The sequence below is a fragment of the Xyrauchen texanus genome, chromosome 15 (assembly GCF_025860055.1).
Source record: "Xyrauchen texanus isolate HMW12.3.18 chromosome 15, RBS_HiC_50CHRs, whole genome shotgun sequence".
Classification (NCBI taxonomy): Eukaryota; Metazoa; Chordata; class Actinopteri; order Cypriniformes; family Catostomidae; genus Xyrauchen; species Xyrauchen texanus.
The window spans coordinates 8,299,689-8,319,884 of NC_068290.1; the positions used below are offsets into that span (position 1 = coordinate 8,299,689).

General features: G+C 36.6%; 2 protein-coding genes across 7 annotated transcripts in view; one reads left to right on the forward strand and one right to left on the reverse strand.

Annotated features, from left to right (window-relative positions):
• LOC127656055 (sodium bicarbonate cotransporter 3-like) overlaps positions 1-4,482 on the forward strand; it is a 53,047-nt gene extending 48,565 nt beyond the window's left edge. For 3 of the 6 annotated variants that reach the window (XM_052144192.1, XM_052144191.1, XM_052144193.1), the window contains exon 26: positions 1,976-4,478. In XM_052144192.1, the coding sequence (XP_052000152.1) occupies positions 1,976-2,057 (82 nt within the window). In that variant the 3' untranslated portion in view covers positions 2,058-4,478. Of the gene's footprint in view, positions 1-987 lie in introns of all 6 variants that reach the window. The other 3 variants (XM_052144194.1, XM_052144197.1, XM_052144198.1) reach the window with 3 other exon arrangements.
• A 718-nt stretch (positions 4,483-5,200) lies between these two features.
• LOC127656057 (probable C-mannosyltransferase DPY19L1) lies at positions 5,201-18,495 on the reverse strand. The gene is made up of 22 exons (XM_052144201.1): positions 18,075-18,495; positions 16,692-16,716; positions 16,517-16,604; positions 15,376-15,513; positions 15,137-15,257; positions 14,573-14,666; positions 13,196-13,253; positions 12,985-13,076; positions 12,163-12,262; positions 11,651-11,728; positions 11,366-11,452; positions 10,413-10,472; positions 10,229-10,309; positions 10,005-10,106; positions 9,818-9,889; positions 9,042-9,112; positions 8,297-8,321; positions 8,052-8,171; positions 7,714-7,888; positions 7,510-7,609; positions 7,103-7,228; positions 5,201-6,981 (listed from the first exon to the last, which is right to left on the reverse strand). The coding sequence occupies exons 1-22, from the start codon at positions 18,280-18,282 to the stop codon at positions 6,810-6,812; spliced, it is 2,193 nt and encodes a 730-aa protein (XP_052000161.1). The 5' UTR covers positions 18,283-18,495; the 3' UTR covers positions 5,201-6,809.
• Positions 18,496-20,196: the final 1,701 nt, after the last annotated feature.

Here is a 20,196-nt window from a genome sequence, read left to right on the forward strand (position 1 = left end):
TTAACACACAAGCTTTTTAGATCAAAGAGTTATTAATATCATGAGAAACACAATCTTGACTGAATTTATGTTTTGAATATATGCACTCACTAAACACTTTATTAGTAACACCTGTACACCTATTTATTAATGCGACTATCTAATCAGTCAACCGTGGCAGAAGTGCAATGCATAAAATCAGGCAAATATGGGCCAGGAGCTTCGGTTACTGTTCTTATCAACCATCAGATAATGGTTGGGGAACAAATGTGATCTAAGATTTCGACTGTGGCATGATTGTTGGTGCCAGACGGGCTGGTTTAAGTATTTCTGTAACTGCTGATCTCCTGGGATTTTCACACACAACAGTCTCTAGAGTTTATTCAGAATGGTGCCAAAAAAACTGAGAATGTCCAGACTGGTTTGAGCTGACAGTAATGCTACAGTTACTGAGATTACCACTCTGTACAATTGTAATGAGCAGAGTAGCATCTTAGAATGCACAACATGTCGAACCTTGAGGTGGATGAGCTACAACAGCAGAAGACCACGTTGGGTTTCAATCCTGTTAGCCAAGAACAGAAAGCTGAGGCTAAGGTGGGCACAGGCTCACCAAAACTAGACAGTTGAAGAAACATAGCCTGGTCTGATGAATCTCGATTTCTGTTGAGACACACAGATGGTAGGGTCAGAATTTGATACCAACAACATGAATCCATGGACCCAACCTGCCTTGTGCCAGCAGTCCAGGCTGGTGGTGGTGGCATAATGGTGTGGGGAATGCTTTCTTGGCACACTTTGGGTCCGTTAATATCAATCATCGCATCGCACCAATCATTAAATGCCACAGCCTATTTAAGTATTGTTGCTGACCATGTGCATCCCTTCATGGCCTCAATTTACCCACCTTCTAATGGCTACTTCCAGCATGATAATCCATCAAGTCACAAAGCAAAAGTCATGTCAAATTGGTTTAATGAACATGACAATGAGTTCACTGTTTTTCAGTGGCCTTCCCAGTCACCGGATCTGAATCCAGTAGAACACCTTTGGGATGTGGTAGAACTGGAGATTCGCAGCATCTGCATCTGCAACTGACAAATCTGCAGATATTGCATGTTACAATCATGTCATCATGGACCAGAATCTCAAAGCAATGTTTCCAACGTCTTGTTGAATCCATGACATGAAGAATTGAGGCTGTTTTGAGAGCAAAGGGAGGCCCTACCCTGTATTATTATATATTATAGTGGTCTTAATAAATTGAGCAGTGAGTGTATGTACATGCTGAAGTGTACTCCATTACCAAAATATCCATCCCTACCTGGATGCAGCACTGTGATATACACAGTACCCAGGTTAACAGGTTGTTCACATTCTAGCTGTTATTGTATCATTCAGGTATTATTTAATTAATTTATGTATCCAAACCTTTTTTTATTTAATTATGAAAATTTGGCAATGTATTCGGTATGAATTGTTTGCGAATATTTAGTACGTTTAAGTTGAGTAGTCAGCTTAGTGTGAACAGGCCTTTATGCTGTTTTAAAATTATAGTTGTTCACAGAATGCCTGTGAAAAAAGGGTTTTGGTTGTTTCAATTGCTTTGCTTATTTCTGCTGTTTGTCTTTCTTTGATTTCATCCTCTAATGCAAGAGTTTTCAACCTTTACAGACCCAGGGACCCCCAAAATAAAAAAAGATAGATTGTCTCGGTAAAACTTTATAATAACTTGCATTAAGAACATGAACTATCATTATTACATTATGTAATGTTTAAATTGCTAGTTAATGTTCGTTCAAGTGTCATGAACATTTTAAAAGAAAATTGTTCTCCACACACCCCCTGCAGTACCTTAACGGACCCCCAGTGGTTCTTGGTTGAAAACCCTGCCTCTAATTATATATGCTGCTTGTATTGTGATAATGGCATTTGGGGGAATTGTGCGACGCAACAGTTTTAAGTAAATGTTTTCCTTCATCTTTTTTGTTTACAGTGAAGAGAAGAGAACTAGTATTAAGATCAATGTGGAAGATGAACAGGGAGAGAAATTTGTGGATGCAGAGACATCATTATGAGTAACGTGCATGGAGCGCTCATTGTGGACACATAGGGCCCTCCATTAGTCCACTTGGCTATAAAAGTGTTTCTCTGTTCTGTGTGCCCTACCAACCAAATCAAGCCAAAGGTAGACATGCCAATAGAGGGCTGAGAAATGTGTTCAAGGTACAGTGTATGTTTCTTTTTATTTTGATAGCTTACAAAAAAAAAAAAATCCCTTTTTTATTTTGTACAATTTGTTTTTAATATGAATACTATGTTTTCAGGCATAGGGTATATCATGAGAAACCAAGGTGCTTAGAATTCATATTTTGTTTATTTTATTTTTTTCAATGTAGATCTAAAGACAGAAAGTCTAAAACAATTAGTGTTACACATACAGTGCTGTTTCTGATGGTACCATGATTTTCAGGCTGTCATTAAAATGCTATTTGTTGCTGAGTGCTGCTTTTTAGAGGAGTAATTGCACATATGAGAAAATGTGCAAAGGTGATGGAGGTGGATAATCATCTGGGTGACTGGTTTTCCAAACTTCTTCACATGAAGGACATATTAAAGCCTAATGCAAAGTAAATTCTTTGCTATATTAAATATGATTGTTTTGTAATAGTAAAACCTTTATTCCCACTGAAGGTCTGTCAGATTACTTGAAGAATGAAATAATAGATATAAAATTACTATATTAAAACAAAGATGAAAAAACACAAGTCAGAATAGAACAAGAACATATTAAAAAAGTTAAATAAATTCTTGCAGGCACTCTGAAAATAAATAGCAGCTATGTTAGTATTGTTGCTGAAATATTTGAGAATTGTAAATTACAAAGCAGATTGTGTTACAGAGCTAAGCAATATTAGTTGTCCCCCATGTTTTCATGTGTTTACATTTTTTTTGTGTTATGAAATAGAATTTTGTATTGTTGCAATGTGTTGAGCAATTAATTTATTAACTGTCATTTAATGGTCAAGTTCACCGAGGCGATCGGGGCAGAAGGATTGCTGCAATGTTGTTGGCCTGTCATGTTTTCCTTTTCTTTCCTGTTACTGGTGTTAATGTGCACTTTAGGGAGGCTTACCATCACCGCTGTAGGTCTGAAAACACCTTATTTATCTACTTTAGAGCAGTCTCAGGAATCTTTCCCCACACTACTATTTCTGCCTTCCTATGTATTTTAGTTTCCTCTTCAGTGCTTTAAGAACACACGACTATTCCTTTTATGAGCAATTTGAATGCTTGCCTTTTAATTTTCACTGGATGGAGAAAATAGCAGTCCCTCCCTATCGCCTCTTTTTATGCCATTTTGTTGATGCTGAAAAACATTTAGAAAGGCTACAGATATTGAAGATGTTTTTTGCAATATTTATAATAATCCAAAAGAGCAATTGTCAATTTTTTTGGTTTTATGATTATTTTATATCTTAATCTATACTTTTGAACTGGTTTGGCAGCGGAGTTGGTCCTCAGCCAGGTGTAGTTCATTTAAAATGCATAGCGTTTACTTGGTTGACTTTGATTGCAAATTTGTAAGCAGACAAACTGCTCTTACACTCTTAAATGTATGCAGTAAGACAGAACTTCTGCAATCCCACTATTCAAATGAAATACCTCGGACTATTAGGTGTAAAAGCACTCTGACTGACTTGTTAATCAGTATGTTAATTCTATGCTCTTTCACTCTTGCAGCGAGTTGTATGTTAATGATTGGAGTCATTGAGGAGGCAATAATATTGTGAAGCAAATCCAGAAGACAGCGTTCCATTTGATATAGCGCTAGTATCTTCCATTTAGCCTCTTATTAGGACTCTGAACAAGTATTGCTGCGGTAGTGTTTTGAGTTTCTATCTGCACAATGTAAATGTCTTGTATCAAAATAAACTCTTCATTGTATCAGCCCAGTTCTGACAGGCATTTGCCAAGTAAACTGGCCAAATCAAGATTTAAAACGTTATGTAGGAGATACTGTAAGTTTTGAATTTGTACAATGAATTTGTTTATTAAAAAAGAAAAAAGGTATTATTACCAACAGTTTGGTTGCACTGATTTTTGGCCACAATGACAAAAATGAGACGTTCACCTTGCCTCGGGGAAACAAAAGGTGATAAGTTAAAGATGGTCAGTTTCCTGGGATTTTTCCTCACAATTTTCTTCAGAAATAAAGGGCATTTTGCATGAATACAAAAAAGACTGAGCAGGTGGATCCAAGAAACTTTAAATCGGAGCTTGAAATCAGCCACGACTCCGACAGACTTCTAGGTTATCTCTTTAACCTCCTGAAACCCTGCTGCCACATGCATGGACATCACATTTAGCTTCGCTATAGGCTATGTATAATTTAATTTATTAAACAGACTGATCTCAGTTCAGGAGACTCTAGGCTGTCATTAAAGGGTTAAACATTGGACGCACAAGTTATGTGACAAAACAACATGGTGCCAATCTCAGCTGAGTTTGTCTTTGATAGAAACTGCAACAAATCTACATCTGGTGTTTTTTTTACAATAAATTCTGTTTAAGTCAAACATCGGATGAAACTAATTTATCACGAAACGGCATGCTGTTAAACACAATGAACACATGTAGACTAAAGGCTAATTTTCCGTAAAATATCCTATAATCACTGTGCATTATCACACTGAGAGTCAATGGGAGCATTTAAAAGCTGGTAAATGTTGCTTTCAGAGGCTGTATAAGGAGTTGGGATGTAAATAAGGTGCATTTTAAACTTGTTCTGAGACCACTGCATGCAGACAGCACACTGGAGATGAAATCATTCCCTAATGAGGGAGCATCCTATAGCTTGTGTGCATTCACTTTTAATTTCTGGTCAAAAGTTCAGTTTCAGTCTGCAATGATGTTTGGAGCTCACAACATGATTGGCAGACATGGGAAAATGGTAATCAGTAGATAGATTCAGAATTTTTATGCAAATGTGTATTTTATCATGGATGGCAGTGATTAAATGATGCTTGCCATTACTTTGAATCAGAATTACTTATGCCAATTTCTGATGTACTGTCTCAAAAACATGAAACAAACAATTGAATATAAAAGAAAATCAGATACAATTTCACAACTTAGTCCTATTGTCCACATATGTGGATAACTTTTAGGAAAATTTATTTTTTTGCATGTTTTTTTAGGGGCGACTGGGTTCAAATCAAAAAGGGGAATGGAAAACACACAGCAACCATGCTCATGTCTGAGGAGGTCAAGTGAAGAAAACAGCATTTCGAAGGCTTTAAATTAAACTTTACTTTCACTAATAAATAAGTTTTACTATGGATGTAGTGCTCAACAAATGGCACAATTAATTAGTCAAAATGAACACCCAAAGGAAAACAAGACACTTTTATTAGCTAAATATAAACAGAAAGGGGACAGTTGAAGACCCTAATCCTGCCGCAAGCAAAACAGTCTAAAAGTGTCAAACAAATCAGGAGAAATAAATATTTTTTTGAATGGCATCAAAGCTATATTGCTGTACATGATCAACATATTCAAAAACAACTACAAAAATTGAAGTTAAATTTAATCATGAATTAAAATAAAATTATTTAATGCTGAGAAATATATAACATTACACTGGGAAAGAACAAAATGAACGGAGTATCCATATCAATACAACTAAACATCAGATATCAAAGAAATAGGAAGTGGACAAGTTTCCTGAAGACAGTTCACATGCATCATTTTTACACATTCCATGAACAATTGCAGGTATTTTAATGAAATGTAAAGGACACTTAAAGAGTTTAACACATAATACTACAAATACCTTTAATAACACTATGGCAGTGATTCCAGTTTCTCCGTTTAATTTGAAAGAACAATTTTCATCAAAATCACTATAACCATGACATCAGGAAAGACAGTTGGGGAACGGAAGCATTGTGCATCCTTGCACAACCCACTTCCTGATACTAAACACTTGCAATTCACTGACAGATGAGAAGTCAGCATAATACTGGAGGATTCTGAACACTGGTAACATCAGTAAACAGAGAATGACACTACAATAGGATTGAATTAACAAATGTTACGAAGGTATATATGACTACTGAAAATGCATCTGAGCAAGACAATATCTTACTGACAGAAAGATCAAAATATTGTTTCACAACAGAATACCTTTTCCAATAATGCATAACCTTGACTGATTTTCATACATAAAACCTAAAAGTAACAGAGTAACAAGCAGTTTAACAGATGACTTATAAAATTTAGTTGGTAGAATTAATAATATATATAACACTAAACTACATCATAATCCTCCCTCAAAGTGTGTTAATTTTGTAAGTCACTTTGGTAAAAGCATCTGCCAAAAATGTTAATTTTAAAACTTTAAAAAAGGGGTTTACAAATCTTAAAAACGTTTATCCAAAGGTTAACCCGAAAATAGCTGAAATTAATTATATAATGCACAGAAAGTGAAATGACTCAGGTATACGATGTTGAAATCTTTCAACCTTTAAAAAAAAACATCTGGACCGAAACAAAACGGCAAACAGCAGCACCATGGATGGGGAAAAATCACAGTCTGATTTGACACAGTTTAAACATCTGTTATATCTTATCAAAATAAAACAGACACCAAAGTGGCAGAAGCAGATCTCAAGAATAACAGGACTGATCGTTACAAAAATAATCATTGCTGTGTATATATACACACACACACACACACACACACACACACACACACACACACACGTATCTATCAAAGAAAGGACGACAAGAGCAGGGACTAATAGATTTTGGGAGGAAAACCGCTGTTATCTGATATCTTTCACTGTTTTGGGAACTCGAAGGACTTTGTAAATGCTGTTTTGAAAGATAGTGGAGAAGTGGGGACGTGAATCCTTAGACATGAGAGTACAAAGAGGCACTTTTCCTGCATTTTGGGGGTCCTCCACATCCCAGATCTCAGGCATGCTGCAACCGGGCCTGGATATGATTAAAATAAAAACGTGTGTGAGACTACATAAATTGTTTATTAAAACCTTGTGATATAAATTAAAAGTATGTGACTTATGATAAGGCCTAAAAAAAAGAAGCTGCCATTTACTTTGACCGTCTGGTGCACCACGAGTCCTCTAAGATGAAATAGTCCACTTGCAGCTTTATCAAGTTCATCTTTACTGCACTGGCTGGCTTTCGGCTATACATGGCATACACCATCTTTGTTCTTTCCCTGAATAAGAACGGACAACATAATAAATAAAACACACACACTTTTTGAATCTGCACTAGCTAATTGAACTCCATCACAATAGTCTAGTATTAAGTAAATAATTTGTTTGATTTAATACCATACCAGCTTCAATAGCTATTTTAAATGGTGAAAACAAGCTTAAATAATAATAGTATTAAAAGCTATAATTTTTTTTAAGGTTAAGGTAGATGTTTTTTAACTATTTTGATATAAAGAAAGTGTCATAGCTAGAAAGAAAATACATGCTACAGCATGTCTACCTCAATCCTGCATCCTCATAGTGTGGATGATTGACGATGGCTCTGCCAGTGGACAGTTTTACACTTGCCATGGTGGGCATTGCACCAGCAAACACAGCATCTACAAAAATATTAAACACTCTTAAGCGAGGCATAGTTGATCTGCACCATCAATGTAGCATGTACAAAAAATAGGCCTTATTCTAAAAGGGTGGAATTTCTCACTAGGGCTTGTGTTGTCCTTGATCCACTCCAGGAGCTCTTCTTGTGGGAAGTTACTGAATTCTCCAATGATTCCCCATTGACTCTGCAGGTTGGATACTCCTTGGATTGCCATCATGGACAATATTGCAACGCCTACCATTTGGAGTTTAAATTTCTCTCCTATCCAGCCAAACAGCTGCAATAAAACAGCCACAAATTATTTGTAGTGAAATATGTGTGAGTCAAGTCATTTATGTCCCTAATTTGGGACAAGATGTGGCTTTATTGCATTGCATCAAACTAATATTCTAAAGCAGTGAGTGTAGGTACAGTAGGTCACTTATAGAGTAACTGGTCACCTGTTTGGAACAGATTAAACAGGACATGATGCACATGTGAGGAGTAAGGAACAGCTTCAGTCTCATAATGAGTACAGCCAACACTGCAAATGCCACCAGCTGTAGACTGTGATACACCAGCTATAGACACACCAGAGAACAACAACATAAATCCCGCTGTGGGTCACTATATCAATCATTCCACATGTCTATATCAATGACAATATGGTTAAAAAGGAACTAGTTTTAAATAAAAACAATCTTACCACTCCATTTGCCAACACTTCGGTCCTGAAATAGTGAAGAGGGTTTAAAAAGAGAGAGTAATACAACCCAAAGAAATGGTCAATTAATCATTTTTCTCATAAAACAACATACATGCATCTTTTCAAATCTCCATTTATTTTTACTATAGAGATAGTATTTATTGTATATATTATTGGACTGTTTTGTATATTATTTAATTGTATAATTGTATTACATTTTTTATGTTTTTATTAAATAGCTGTTAAATTACATGTATATGTACTATTAGTTACAAAGAGGAGATGAAACTTATTTTCGAATACACACAGAATCTCAAAGGTTTTCCTTCATATAAAATAAAAATAATAATAATAATAATGTGAATTTAAAGAATTCAAGACAGAAATATATTATTCTATTGTATAATATAACATAATATAATATTAAGGTTGGCTGGGTTTAAAAATAACAGTGACATGGACTAACATTGACTAAAAAGAGAGACATATTTCCAAATATTAGATATTTTATTGTTTAAAATATTATATTTTCCAGCCTTAACAGGACATAATATAGGCTATTAATTATATATCCCCATTTTATTACATGATTCCAAGTTAAATATGAATAAATGATTTCTTAAGGTGTATGTATAGCAGGACGATTAATCGTCATAATCACAATTCTTTGTTTGGTATGACAACCGTCAGCCAAATTTCATGATTGTGACAATCCTAGTCTCAAAAAAGCATATAAAATACTTACTGTTCGGTTTCATTTTCCTCTGACTTGCCCGTCTTCCCGTTTCTGAGAAACATAATAACATCCCGTATAGTCTGCATTCAGGAAGCAAAAGGAGGCTTTAGTATGTAGATAACTTAGTTGTATTTTACCCGTAGCTTATGAGAAAACACATCTGATAAATTCCAAACTGACTTAAAGTGGTCATGACATGCCTTTTTTTTTATTATTATTATTTACATGTTCATTGAGGTTCACTTATATTATTAGTTTTTATTGCACAAAAAAAGTCATATATTTGTAAAACATTCTGACTCTGTCTGAAACACTCGGTTTTGATGCTGCTTCTCCTTTAAGACATGACAGTAAACGCCCACTGTTATGATTGGCTCTCTACTTGCCATCTCACTGCTCATCACTACTAGGCAGGCTACAGAAGTGATAAAGGTAAAGTAGATGTTGATGTGTTGTTGTGGAGGTGGTCAGATGCAAATTTCTACCACAGTATGACAACAGAATGTGTAGAAAGTAGAGAACGAGTTGTTTTGGCAGCTTGGTTCCAACAAAAGCTCTTTTTGTAGTAAGGAGGAAGTTTTGAGTTCTGAAACTAAGTGTTTTACAATGACCTCTTCTATGTCAAAAGATGTAAGGAAAATTGTATTCTGCATGTCATGAACCCTTTAAGATTGGCATCAAACCTAGAACATTGTGATACTATTTGAACAGATACAAGTGAGGCAAAGTACCATACTAATGAAAGGGAAACCACTAAATCCATTATGTAAGTAAGATCAACTCACCCTTCCAGCAATAAAACCCACAATCAGCACATTAATTGGAAGCAGCAAGGTTTTGATGTAGCGGAATAGAGTCTGAAAACATTCCATACAGTAAAGAAAGTTTTATGGGGAGGCTGGTGGTAAGAAATCTTATAACATGAAAACAATCTGTATATATGCTACAGAAAACCCTGACCAGATTACTTACATCTGCTTCAATGAAGTCAAACTCTGCTGCGCATGTGTACATCATTGTGTCAAAGTCTTTGTAGCTTGTGAACTTGGATTTGATCAGACTGCTAATGTGAGCCTACAAAGAAAAATGTCATAAGCAATCAGAAATGTTCAATGGACTCTTCAGGTTAAAGCTAACTGATGTTCACAGCAAGAGAAAACGGCACTGCATGGTGCACACCACAGTTCTCATCTTACATCATCCGATGTGCCCAAGATCACCGAGAGCATGAACTTCAGAATTACAGTAGAGACCACCCATGTGAGGCACTGCATGATCTAACGGAAACAACAAAAAAGGATATGAGACATTGCTCAATTTGGTCAGTGCTGCACAGCACATTTCCAGTGATGCATGAGTCAGTGATAAAAGTTCTCTCACCCATGTGAACAGCCCAGGTTTGAAAGTACCAACAAAAAGGTCCCTGAGAGCAATGACCCCCTGGAACAAGAGTAGATCAATCACTTAACCTCAGATAAAACTGGCTGCTTTTACACAGTATGTTTGTGTTTGAGGTCATCTTTTTGTTTAAACTGTACTTAGTCTTGGTTGCTTTTTTGGTCAGAGTCTGTGCTCAATTATTTGTCAAGGAGTCATCAATATGGCCTTGACAGGGCTGAGGCAGGCAATTCATGTTTATCTATGTATAACATTCGTCATATCAGCCTCTGATGTACATAGAAACCATTCATATTATGTGTTCTTCTGAGCAAGTATTAAAGGGATAGTTCACCCAAAAATGAAAATTCTCTTATTATTTACTCACCTTCATGCCATCCCAAATGGGTATGACTTTCTTCTGCTGAACACAAACATAGACTTTTAGAAGAAAATCTAAGCTCTGTAGGTCCTCACAATGCAAGTCAATGGGTACCAAACATTTGAAGCTCCCAAAAGCACTTAAACTGCAGCAAAAAAGGCATCCATAAGACTTCAGTTATTAATTCTATATCTTCAGAAGCCATATGATTGGTGTGTGAGAGAAACACATACATTTTCAAGTCATTTTTTACTATAATTTCTCACAAACAATGTGAATCACCAAAAACAAAAGAAGAATGTGAAGATTGATAGTAAGAAAGGACTTAAATTTCGATTGTTCACACACCTATCAACTTTATGTGCTTTTGGAGCTTTACAATTTTGGTCACCATTCACTAGTATTGTATGGACCTACAGAGCTGAAATATTCTAAAAATCTTTGTGTTCAGCAGAAAAAAGAAAGTCAGAGACATTTGGGATGGCATGGGGTGAGTAAATTATAACAGAAATGTCATTTTTGGGTGAACTATCCCTTTAATCCCTCAGACAGGAAGTCCATCTGTTCAACTTACCCAGATGGAGACCAGTGAAGAGGCGTAGAAGGATGTAAGTAGCATTGAGTTCCCGAACATTAGAAGAAAACAGACAGCCAAGGAGATCTGTGAGGAGTGTTTCTAGTCATTTCTTCAGTAAATTAGAAATAACATAAAAATTCTTGAGAAAATCACCACGTTTTATCAACTCCATTTCCATTGAACTAACCTCTATGTAGTCACATGTTTATGAGATTTCCCAATGCACTCTCATTCTAAACTCACAATCCATCCATAAAGTCTGTATTATTTAAAACTCATTACCATGTGTGTCACTAAGAGGGACTGCATTTTCTTTGGGCTCAGATATCCAAGGATATATGAAGCAAACAGGGAGGCCACCTACAAAAAACACATGAACATTTTGTTATAACATCCTTTGCTGTAGCTTTCTGCTACCTGTAATCATAGAAATTGAAAATGAGAATGCAAAATGTTTCTGAAGCAGGAAATCATTATCTACAGTAGGTTTACCTTAGGCAGAAATTTGACAATTACAAAGACTCTGAAGCTGGAGAAAGATTTTAGTATAAACAGTATAAATTTGTATTCATGTTTTTTAGGAACACTTCTATCTAGTGTAATAATCAGGTGCACTCAAGCTTCCATGTCAAATCAAATTGCACTAAATCATTTCAGTGAAATGTTGCAGCAACAAAATATATTACAATTGGTGGCTTGCCTTATGTTCTTCCTTTTTCATATAGCAGCATTTCAACACTGGTGTGAGTTTAGTTCAGTTTGCCAGTGATCTTGTCTTCTATTCCATCACTCACCTGGGTAAGTAAGACGAACTGGGCGAACTGCCAGGGCAGCATGAAGAAAACATTAGAGATACCCAGTGCCATCATGGTATTTCTGCTTGGGTTCTTTGTCCTTCCATAATAAATATAACAATTAAACAAAATCACAAAGACTCTAATTTTATAGACTAATCCACATGTATAGTGTGTAAGCCTTTAAGTAAAATACATATCAACACATGATCCACACAAAATAGTTTTGGAACAATTGTGGAGATGCAAGAGATTAGTTGAAGAAAAAATACATACACATTTCTTTTATGTTTAATGTCATGTTTTAAATTTGGGAAGTGTGGTTTTATTTAGGCATAAAATCTGTCTGATCTAGAGCCATCTCAAATGATGGTAAAGATAAAAAGAGTTAACATGGACTAAATGTTTTTCTTTATATTATGTGTCTTTAACTACTATGTACTTAACCATTTGTTACGATGCACATATTTTGTACATGCGTGCTGTTGCCTTGTACTTACAATTAAAGTACCTGTATTTAATTACATCTGAAGTTACCCTGTTACCCTTACACCTAACCCTCAACCTACCCCTTTACCAACCCTTACCCTAACCCCACCACTACTCGTAAGCCTACCTGTACCTCAACCTTCATAGCAGCAAAAGTGAATCTTGTTACCATTTTTCAGAACATGTAGTTACACAATAAATACTTTGTATTGTATGTATATAATGTTAATATGTAGTAGTTATAGAAACCTGATGTAAAACGTAGGACCAAAAAAACTACTATGATCTAACCAATTACAGCAAATTGAATAAATAATGAAGAAATCAATTTACCGGAGGACGTGTGTGACCAGAAGCATCTGTAGAACCAGGAAGGGGTAGGAGAAGCTTTCTCTAAGGGGAGGGGTCCACATGACCCGTGTGCTCTGAGATTCAAGGATTTAAAAAGAAGAATCAAATGTTCTTTATATTGCAGAAGTCTGCAAAAATAAATTGTGGTAAAAGCAGTACACTCTCTACATATTTAAAAATAAATCTGCTTTACCTCTCCGTGGTTAAAGAAGAAACACACAACTGTAACAGTGCCACCAAGTCGACTGCCACTATAAGAAAAATATAACTGATGATGAACTGGTTTTTATTTTTCAACATTTGATTTACTTTTACAAAAAGCCAGGATGATTTGATCAACCATTGAAAACTAAATAAATCTGGTATCAACAATCATGCCATGCTCAAAATCACTGAGATCTTGTTTTTTTCCAATTCTGATGTTTGATGTGAACATTAAAGGGGACCTATTATTCATATAAAAGAATTTAAAAAAAAGTCCATGGTGTATTTTGAGCTGAAACTTCACAGACACATTCTGGGGACACCTGAGACTTACATTACATCTTGTAAAAAGGGGCATAATAGATCTCCTTTAAATGAAGCTCCTGGGCATTATCTGCATGATTTTATGCACTGCTGCCACACAATTGACTGATTAGATAATCACATGTATGATTGCTGGTGCCATACTGGCTGGTTTGAGTATTTCTTTAACTGCTGATTTCCTGGGATTTTCACGCACAACAGTCTCTAGAATTTACTCAGAATGGTGACAAAAACATCTAGTATGTAAATGTATTGTTGTTTAGAGAGGTAAACAGATAATGGCCAGACTGGCCAAAGTCTAAAGTAACTCAGATAACCACTCTGTACAATTGTGCTGAGAAGAATATCATCTCAGAATGCCATTATGAGATGTGGGCTGGTGCTGTTTTGGCGGCACGAGGGGGACCTACAAAATATTAGGCAGGTGGTTTTAATGTTGTGGCTGATTGGTGTATATAGCATCTAAGGTTCACTAAAAATGTGGTTCCTCACTGTGCGCACTCACAAGCTGCTGAACGCTGCAGTAGAGAAGGAGAGATGAAGAGAGAGTGACGCAACAGAGTGAATTCCCTGCATTTTGAACGTGAAACATGCGGGAATTATTAAAATCATGATCAATCCCTTGCTATTGAGCTCATTTTAATTACTGAGGTTTTAATCAGGCAACATAACCGGTTGGGCAAGTCAAATTCTCTTTAACTTTCCCCTTCAAAATTCCACTTGTCCCAGACAAACGTTAATGTCGAGCCCTGATATACTGTGTTTCATTAGCTCAGATCAAGCTAAAAAAAAAACTCAATTTTTCAGGCTGGTCTGGCTAATGCATGTTTTTGTGTTTCTTGTAAAATAGTTTTTATTCTTGTTAAATAAAGGTTACTAATACTACTAATGCGCATTCTCGAGCTGACTGATGATGTCTGTATCTGAAATGTGTTTAGCTCTTTTGTGTGTAAGGCATTTGAGAGAATTTTAATTTTTGGGTGAACTATTCCTTTAATAAAATAGTCTTTGGTGTGATCTAGGACATCAAGTACTTCATTACCTCAGATATGTTCCATAAATGAAGAACAGGCTCATCATTGCTCCATTTAACAGGAACACAAGTGTCACATAAAAGTATGCAGGGTCCCCCAAACCTGAAAAAAGCCACTCAAGTTACTATAATACCATGGATTTAGTTGCCTCCTGTCTTCACTTGTTTTTCAGATTAAAGACACTTTAAAAATAAACCTTCCATATTTATAAGTGACAGTGTGTTAGCAGAAGTGAAGGTGGCAAAAAACATTTCATTATAAGAACAACTCTGTTAGAACATTTCTTCACCTAGAAAGTGTGAACGCTTCCCCTTAAGAGTGTTGTGCAAACTAAATATAAGGCACGCATTATTATGAGTTAGGGTTAGAAGATTATGAAGTAAAACCACAATACATAACCTATTCTAATCTACAATCAAGACATTTGTTGTTGCAAAAAACTGAGGAATTAAAGGTGGTGAAATTTAACACTATGAAATGGACTAACTATTATGAATCTAAATATACAGTGTCTCATGAAGACAAGATAAACTTCTGAATATTTAACATCAAGTACAAAGCTTCTCAAATACCTTCACAACTCTCCACTGGATCTAGTCCCACCCCTCTATTGATGGTCCAACACAACTTGGTAGGGATCCCAAAGAAATTCATTGTGCTGCTGTATACTCTGTACCAGCAGGCCAAGAACACCTGCAGTTCAAGAGACAGAATAGGGGATTGTGTTGATTATTGAGCTCTAAGACTCAAGGCAAACAGATTTCATTCATATTCAGAACAGACGAAATAGAGGTGTGACAAAACTTCTCACCTCAGGGTACAAGTTGAACCTCTTTAGAGTGTTTATCACTAAAGGGTATTCAGTGAGCCGGTCGTTCATAATCATGTAAAGACCACTCATGAAAGAAGGAGCCTTGATGATGGTTTTGAAGTATGAGTAATACAGCCCCTATAGAGACAGAATAACCATGCACCACTGCAATAACATAAAACTAGCAAAATGCCATGTGGTTTAAATAAATACTTGTTTTCAAACTAAGGATGTGTCAGGGTGGTTGACTAATCGACTAGTAGTCCAACAACTGACTTCTAACAAACTAACATTTTTAGTGGTGATGGTGGTAGTTTCAATATGTGAGGCATTTCTCAAATTAATTAAAGGATGCAACTTCTTGGAGAGCGTGTTTGCATGATGAGAGCTTGCCGTGTTTTACAGTGGATAACAGTCAGCCAGATAAAACTTTCTGCAAGAAGTGTAATCTCTTTAATCTTTTAGGTTTCAATTTTTTTTATCACTGCTGCCGTTACAGCAAAGCACCGCATCAACAATACATTTCAAGACGATCATTGTCAGACATTAAATCCTCTGCTGTGAGTAATGCTACCGAATTTGTGAGGTGCTTCGGAGAAATGAAAGTATTTTGCTGATTCTGTCTGACACTGCTTGATGTCTTGAACTACATGTACCCGCAATTTTATCTTGCAGGATCTCCTGAAGCACATGCGGCTATCAGAATGCACATAAGCATTTCGTGCCACTTTGTATTGGACCCTTTCTGATTTCTTACTTTTCCTACTTTTATCATTTCGTGCAATATGATGTTAGCTATTTAACAGACTTATTTGTTGAATATCCGTTCATTACCATATTGAAGTGCTGAGCTTAGCATCCCAATATCCCTCTGAAACACGTCTGATTGGAGTCACGTGATCATAACGGATCCTAATTGTACATTATTCTTAACAACAACTAGTCGAATACTCGTTCAAACAACCAACCGACTAGTCGATTATGAAAATTGGTAGTTTTGCACCTCCTAGTTCAAACATAGAAGGTGAGTAGGGGAAAAAAAAATCACACCCCTACATTGCTATGAGACGTAGATGTATAACAGATCATTGGACGATGATGAAATTTTTTTTAAATATGTTGAATAAGAAACTATATTAACCATCTCCGTTCGAAAAGCCATCTCCTTCTCCAAGGATGACATGTGTGAAAAGTGTCTGTCATTTTCAAATAGGTGTGAGAGATGACACCTGAGAAACATGCAAAGGAGAGCATTACTGTCACAATCTCTGTAGAGGAACATTAAGATCAGATTCAAAATGTCTAAAACTACTTACCAGTGTAAACATCCTGCAATTACAGCTGTGGAGAAAAATATATCAGTTAGGTTAGATGTGGTTATTTTGCCCAGGTCAGACAGAGTGATACGAGGTCACATTGGAGGACTCTTTTATCTGAGCAACCAGAATGAATCCCTATAAGGTGATGAGGCACATTTTTGAGAAGGATATAGCTGCAGGCAGAGCTCCAGAAACAGATATAGGAAAGATATAGGAAGCCCCTAACTTAACCCGTTCTCTAACCTTAACTGTGATTGGAGTTAGCCCAACAACCTTTTGGAGTGACCCCTGCCCTCTTTTAGAGATTTCCAGCCCCATTTGGAAGTCTCCAGCCTGCAGATATTCACCAGAGAAACTAGTGCAGAGCCATATTGAAAATGTTGTCTTTCAACTTCCGATCCAGTTGGTTCACACCACACATTAGTTCCAAAGACAAAATGGAGGAGAAACTGATTATTGTAATTGTCCGTTGCCCTCGTGCATCGATAAGCCTGGGGCACCCTCCTTGGACCACTGTCAGTAGGTACTCGCCACTGCAGACTGGGAGCACCCCACAAGCCTTGCCGTTTAAGAGATGCTCTGACCCAGTCGTCTGGCCATAACATACTCAAACTAACCCGTCTGGCACCAACAATCATGCCACCCACTGAGATAAAAAAAAAAATTCTCGACTCTGATGGTTGATGTGAACATTAACTGAAGCTCCTGATGTTTATCTGTATGATTTTATGCACTACACTGGTGCCACAGGACAGGCTGATTAGATAATCACATGGATGATTGTTGGTGCCAGCCGGGCTGTTTTGAGTATTTCTGTAACACCTGATCTCCTGGGATTTTCACACACAACAGTCTCTAGATTTTACTCCAAATGGTGCCAAACAAAACAAAAAACATCCAGTGAGCGGCAGTTCTGTGGACGGAAATGCCTGGTTTATGAGAGATAAACAGAGAATGGCCAAACTGAATTGAACTGACAATGTCGAAGGTAACTCAGATAACTGCTCTGTACACTTACGGTAAGAATATAATCTCTGAATGCTATTCTGAGATACGGGTTGGCGCTGTTTTGACGGCACGAGGGGTACCTACACAATATTAGGTAGGTGGTTTTAATGTTGTGGCTGATCGGTGTATAGTCACATTGGCTTACTGTGTAATTAATAAAAGTGATTGGTTGCTTGCTACGGTTAACATTTTACCGGAAGTCTAGGTTTAAACTGGTAGTTTGTTGTTGTTACAGATTAAAATCGACATTGGAAATATGCACAACTTTTGTGTTTACAAGCCAAGCTGTTACAATACTGATGCTGACAACATGCTAGATGCTAACCTCGAAGACCGTTAGCTTCCTAGCGGCTAATATGCAATAAGCCTTACCGAGAATAAACACTATTACTCCTCTTGTAAAAGCAGATGGACTCAAGCCCAATTTGTTTCTTATAAACCCAGAGAACAGTCCGTTTTTGCTCTGGAAAGCCGAGATTTTTCCATCTTTCCCACGCCTGCTTTTCCCAGACACCGATAGGCTCCTGTCCTTCTCATTGCTCTGGTCCTTGGCATTTGGTTTTCTAGTTTTAACTACCATGTTTGCATATTTCTGCCCGTGAAAGGGATCAACAGGAGCCCAGATTCGTGCTAAATATGCCGTTTAATTCTTTCAGACGCTTCACATCTGTAGTCCAGCACAGTTTTGGGACTTTGCTGATCTGTTGAATGAAGCGGTCATCGCCCCCATCTGGACGCAGAGACAGAGAGTATTTAGCAGAGACGGGCCAATACTGTTTTAATGAATGGGAGAAATTGGAACGGTCAACTGGTGTAGAAAGAAAGTCCCGCCTTGCAGGTAAAAGAGCCAATCACCTTTTAGATACAGACATCGCCTGTCAGTCGTCTCGCTAACGCGCATGCGCTTTAGCTATACAAGCAGGAAACAAGCGTTTTGAGGCAACGTAGCACAATTTTATGCTACAGATATTATCAGATATCCGACCGTTTTTGAGTTTTCGGCGAACCCCCATTCAAGTAGATGACTAAAAATGGGTGATACCACTTATTTTCGTTTCGATTCCATACCAAGTACTTTTAGACCAATATCGCCGATATCGATACAAATACCGATACGCTTATTATATTTAATTTTTACGAATTATTTGGATAAAATTAGTAACTTATTATTTAAAATTTGTATATATTTTTTGGAATGGACCTAAACAGAAAATTATTAGGCTTCTTTGTATACCCTTTTATAATTAGTTAGAATTAGCCACATATAAAACCTAAAAGTAAGCCATATATTTTTTTATATGGTTATTATAACTAAAACCAAGTTACCATATGGTTACTGTAATTGTATCAAAACCGTAATTACTGGCAAAAACAAAAAAAGGGCTGTTAATCAGATGGTCGCTGGTTATAAACCCCACGGCCACCACCATTGTGTCCTTGAGTAATTGTATCAAAACCTTGGTTACTGGCAACAACAACAACAACAAAAAAAAAAGACATGGTAAAATTTCATAAGTGCAGGTTGTTCCCCTGGAACATGTTTTAACAACTCTGAATTTAAATAAAGCTGTAAAAATGTTCAAACAAGCTCATTATAATACGTCACGTCTAGGTTTGTCATTACTTAATGTGAATAAATCCAGGAAATACCTCAGGAAAACACTGCTCCCTCTTTGAACAAGCGCTATGATTGAAAGGGTGAGTGCTGTCTGACTGCTAGTGTATTTGAGCATTTCTGCACGTCAAGATGATCGGAAGAAAAAAAGTCTCCAGTGTCATGCAACTATTCAGTTATATAGCCTAATATTTTTTTTCCTCACTCAATCGAAATAATTATTAATATGTGGCCTATATAATACACATTATATATATATATATATATATATATATATATATATATATATATATATATATATATAAAAACTCAGAATCGATATTTTATGTGAGGGTCGATATTCTTGATACCACATCCGTATCGGAAGTATCGATACTTTAATAGCGATCCGCCCATCCCTAGGCATGACTGGAAATAGCGGAGACTGCAGAGCGTTCCAATGATGGTCTATAGTGGACTGACTTGCTAACTTCAGCAGCCCTTAATGGTTCAGTGTGAGCGTGAGTTACTATGGCAACGTATTTAAATAAACTGTGGCACCGGAGACCTTTAAGTAACCATAGTAACGAAATTCCTTAACCAAATACCTGTCGGTAACCATGGTGAAACACGTTCTGACTGGTTCACACTTTTTGTGTAGTGGTTCACACTGTAAAAGAGCCAATCACCATGACTGGAAATAGTCTCCAGAGAGCATTCCACAGATGGCTAGAAAGACTTTGATTAAATCCATGTCTTCAGAATTGATATAATAGCTGTGGATGAAAAACAGATCAATATTTAAGTCAATTTTTACTATAAATCGACACCTTTTATCTGCCCAGACCAGTAGGTGGCAATATGCACCAAAAATGCGAATTGCAAAAAAATAGTAAAAGT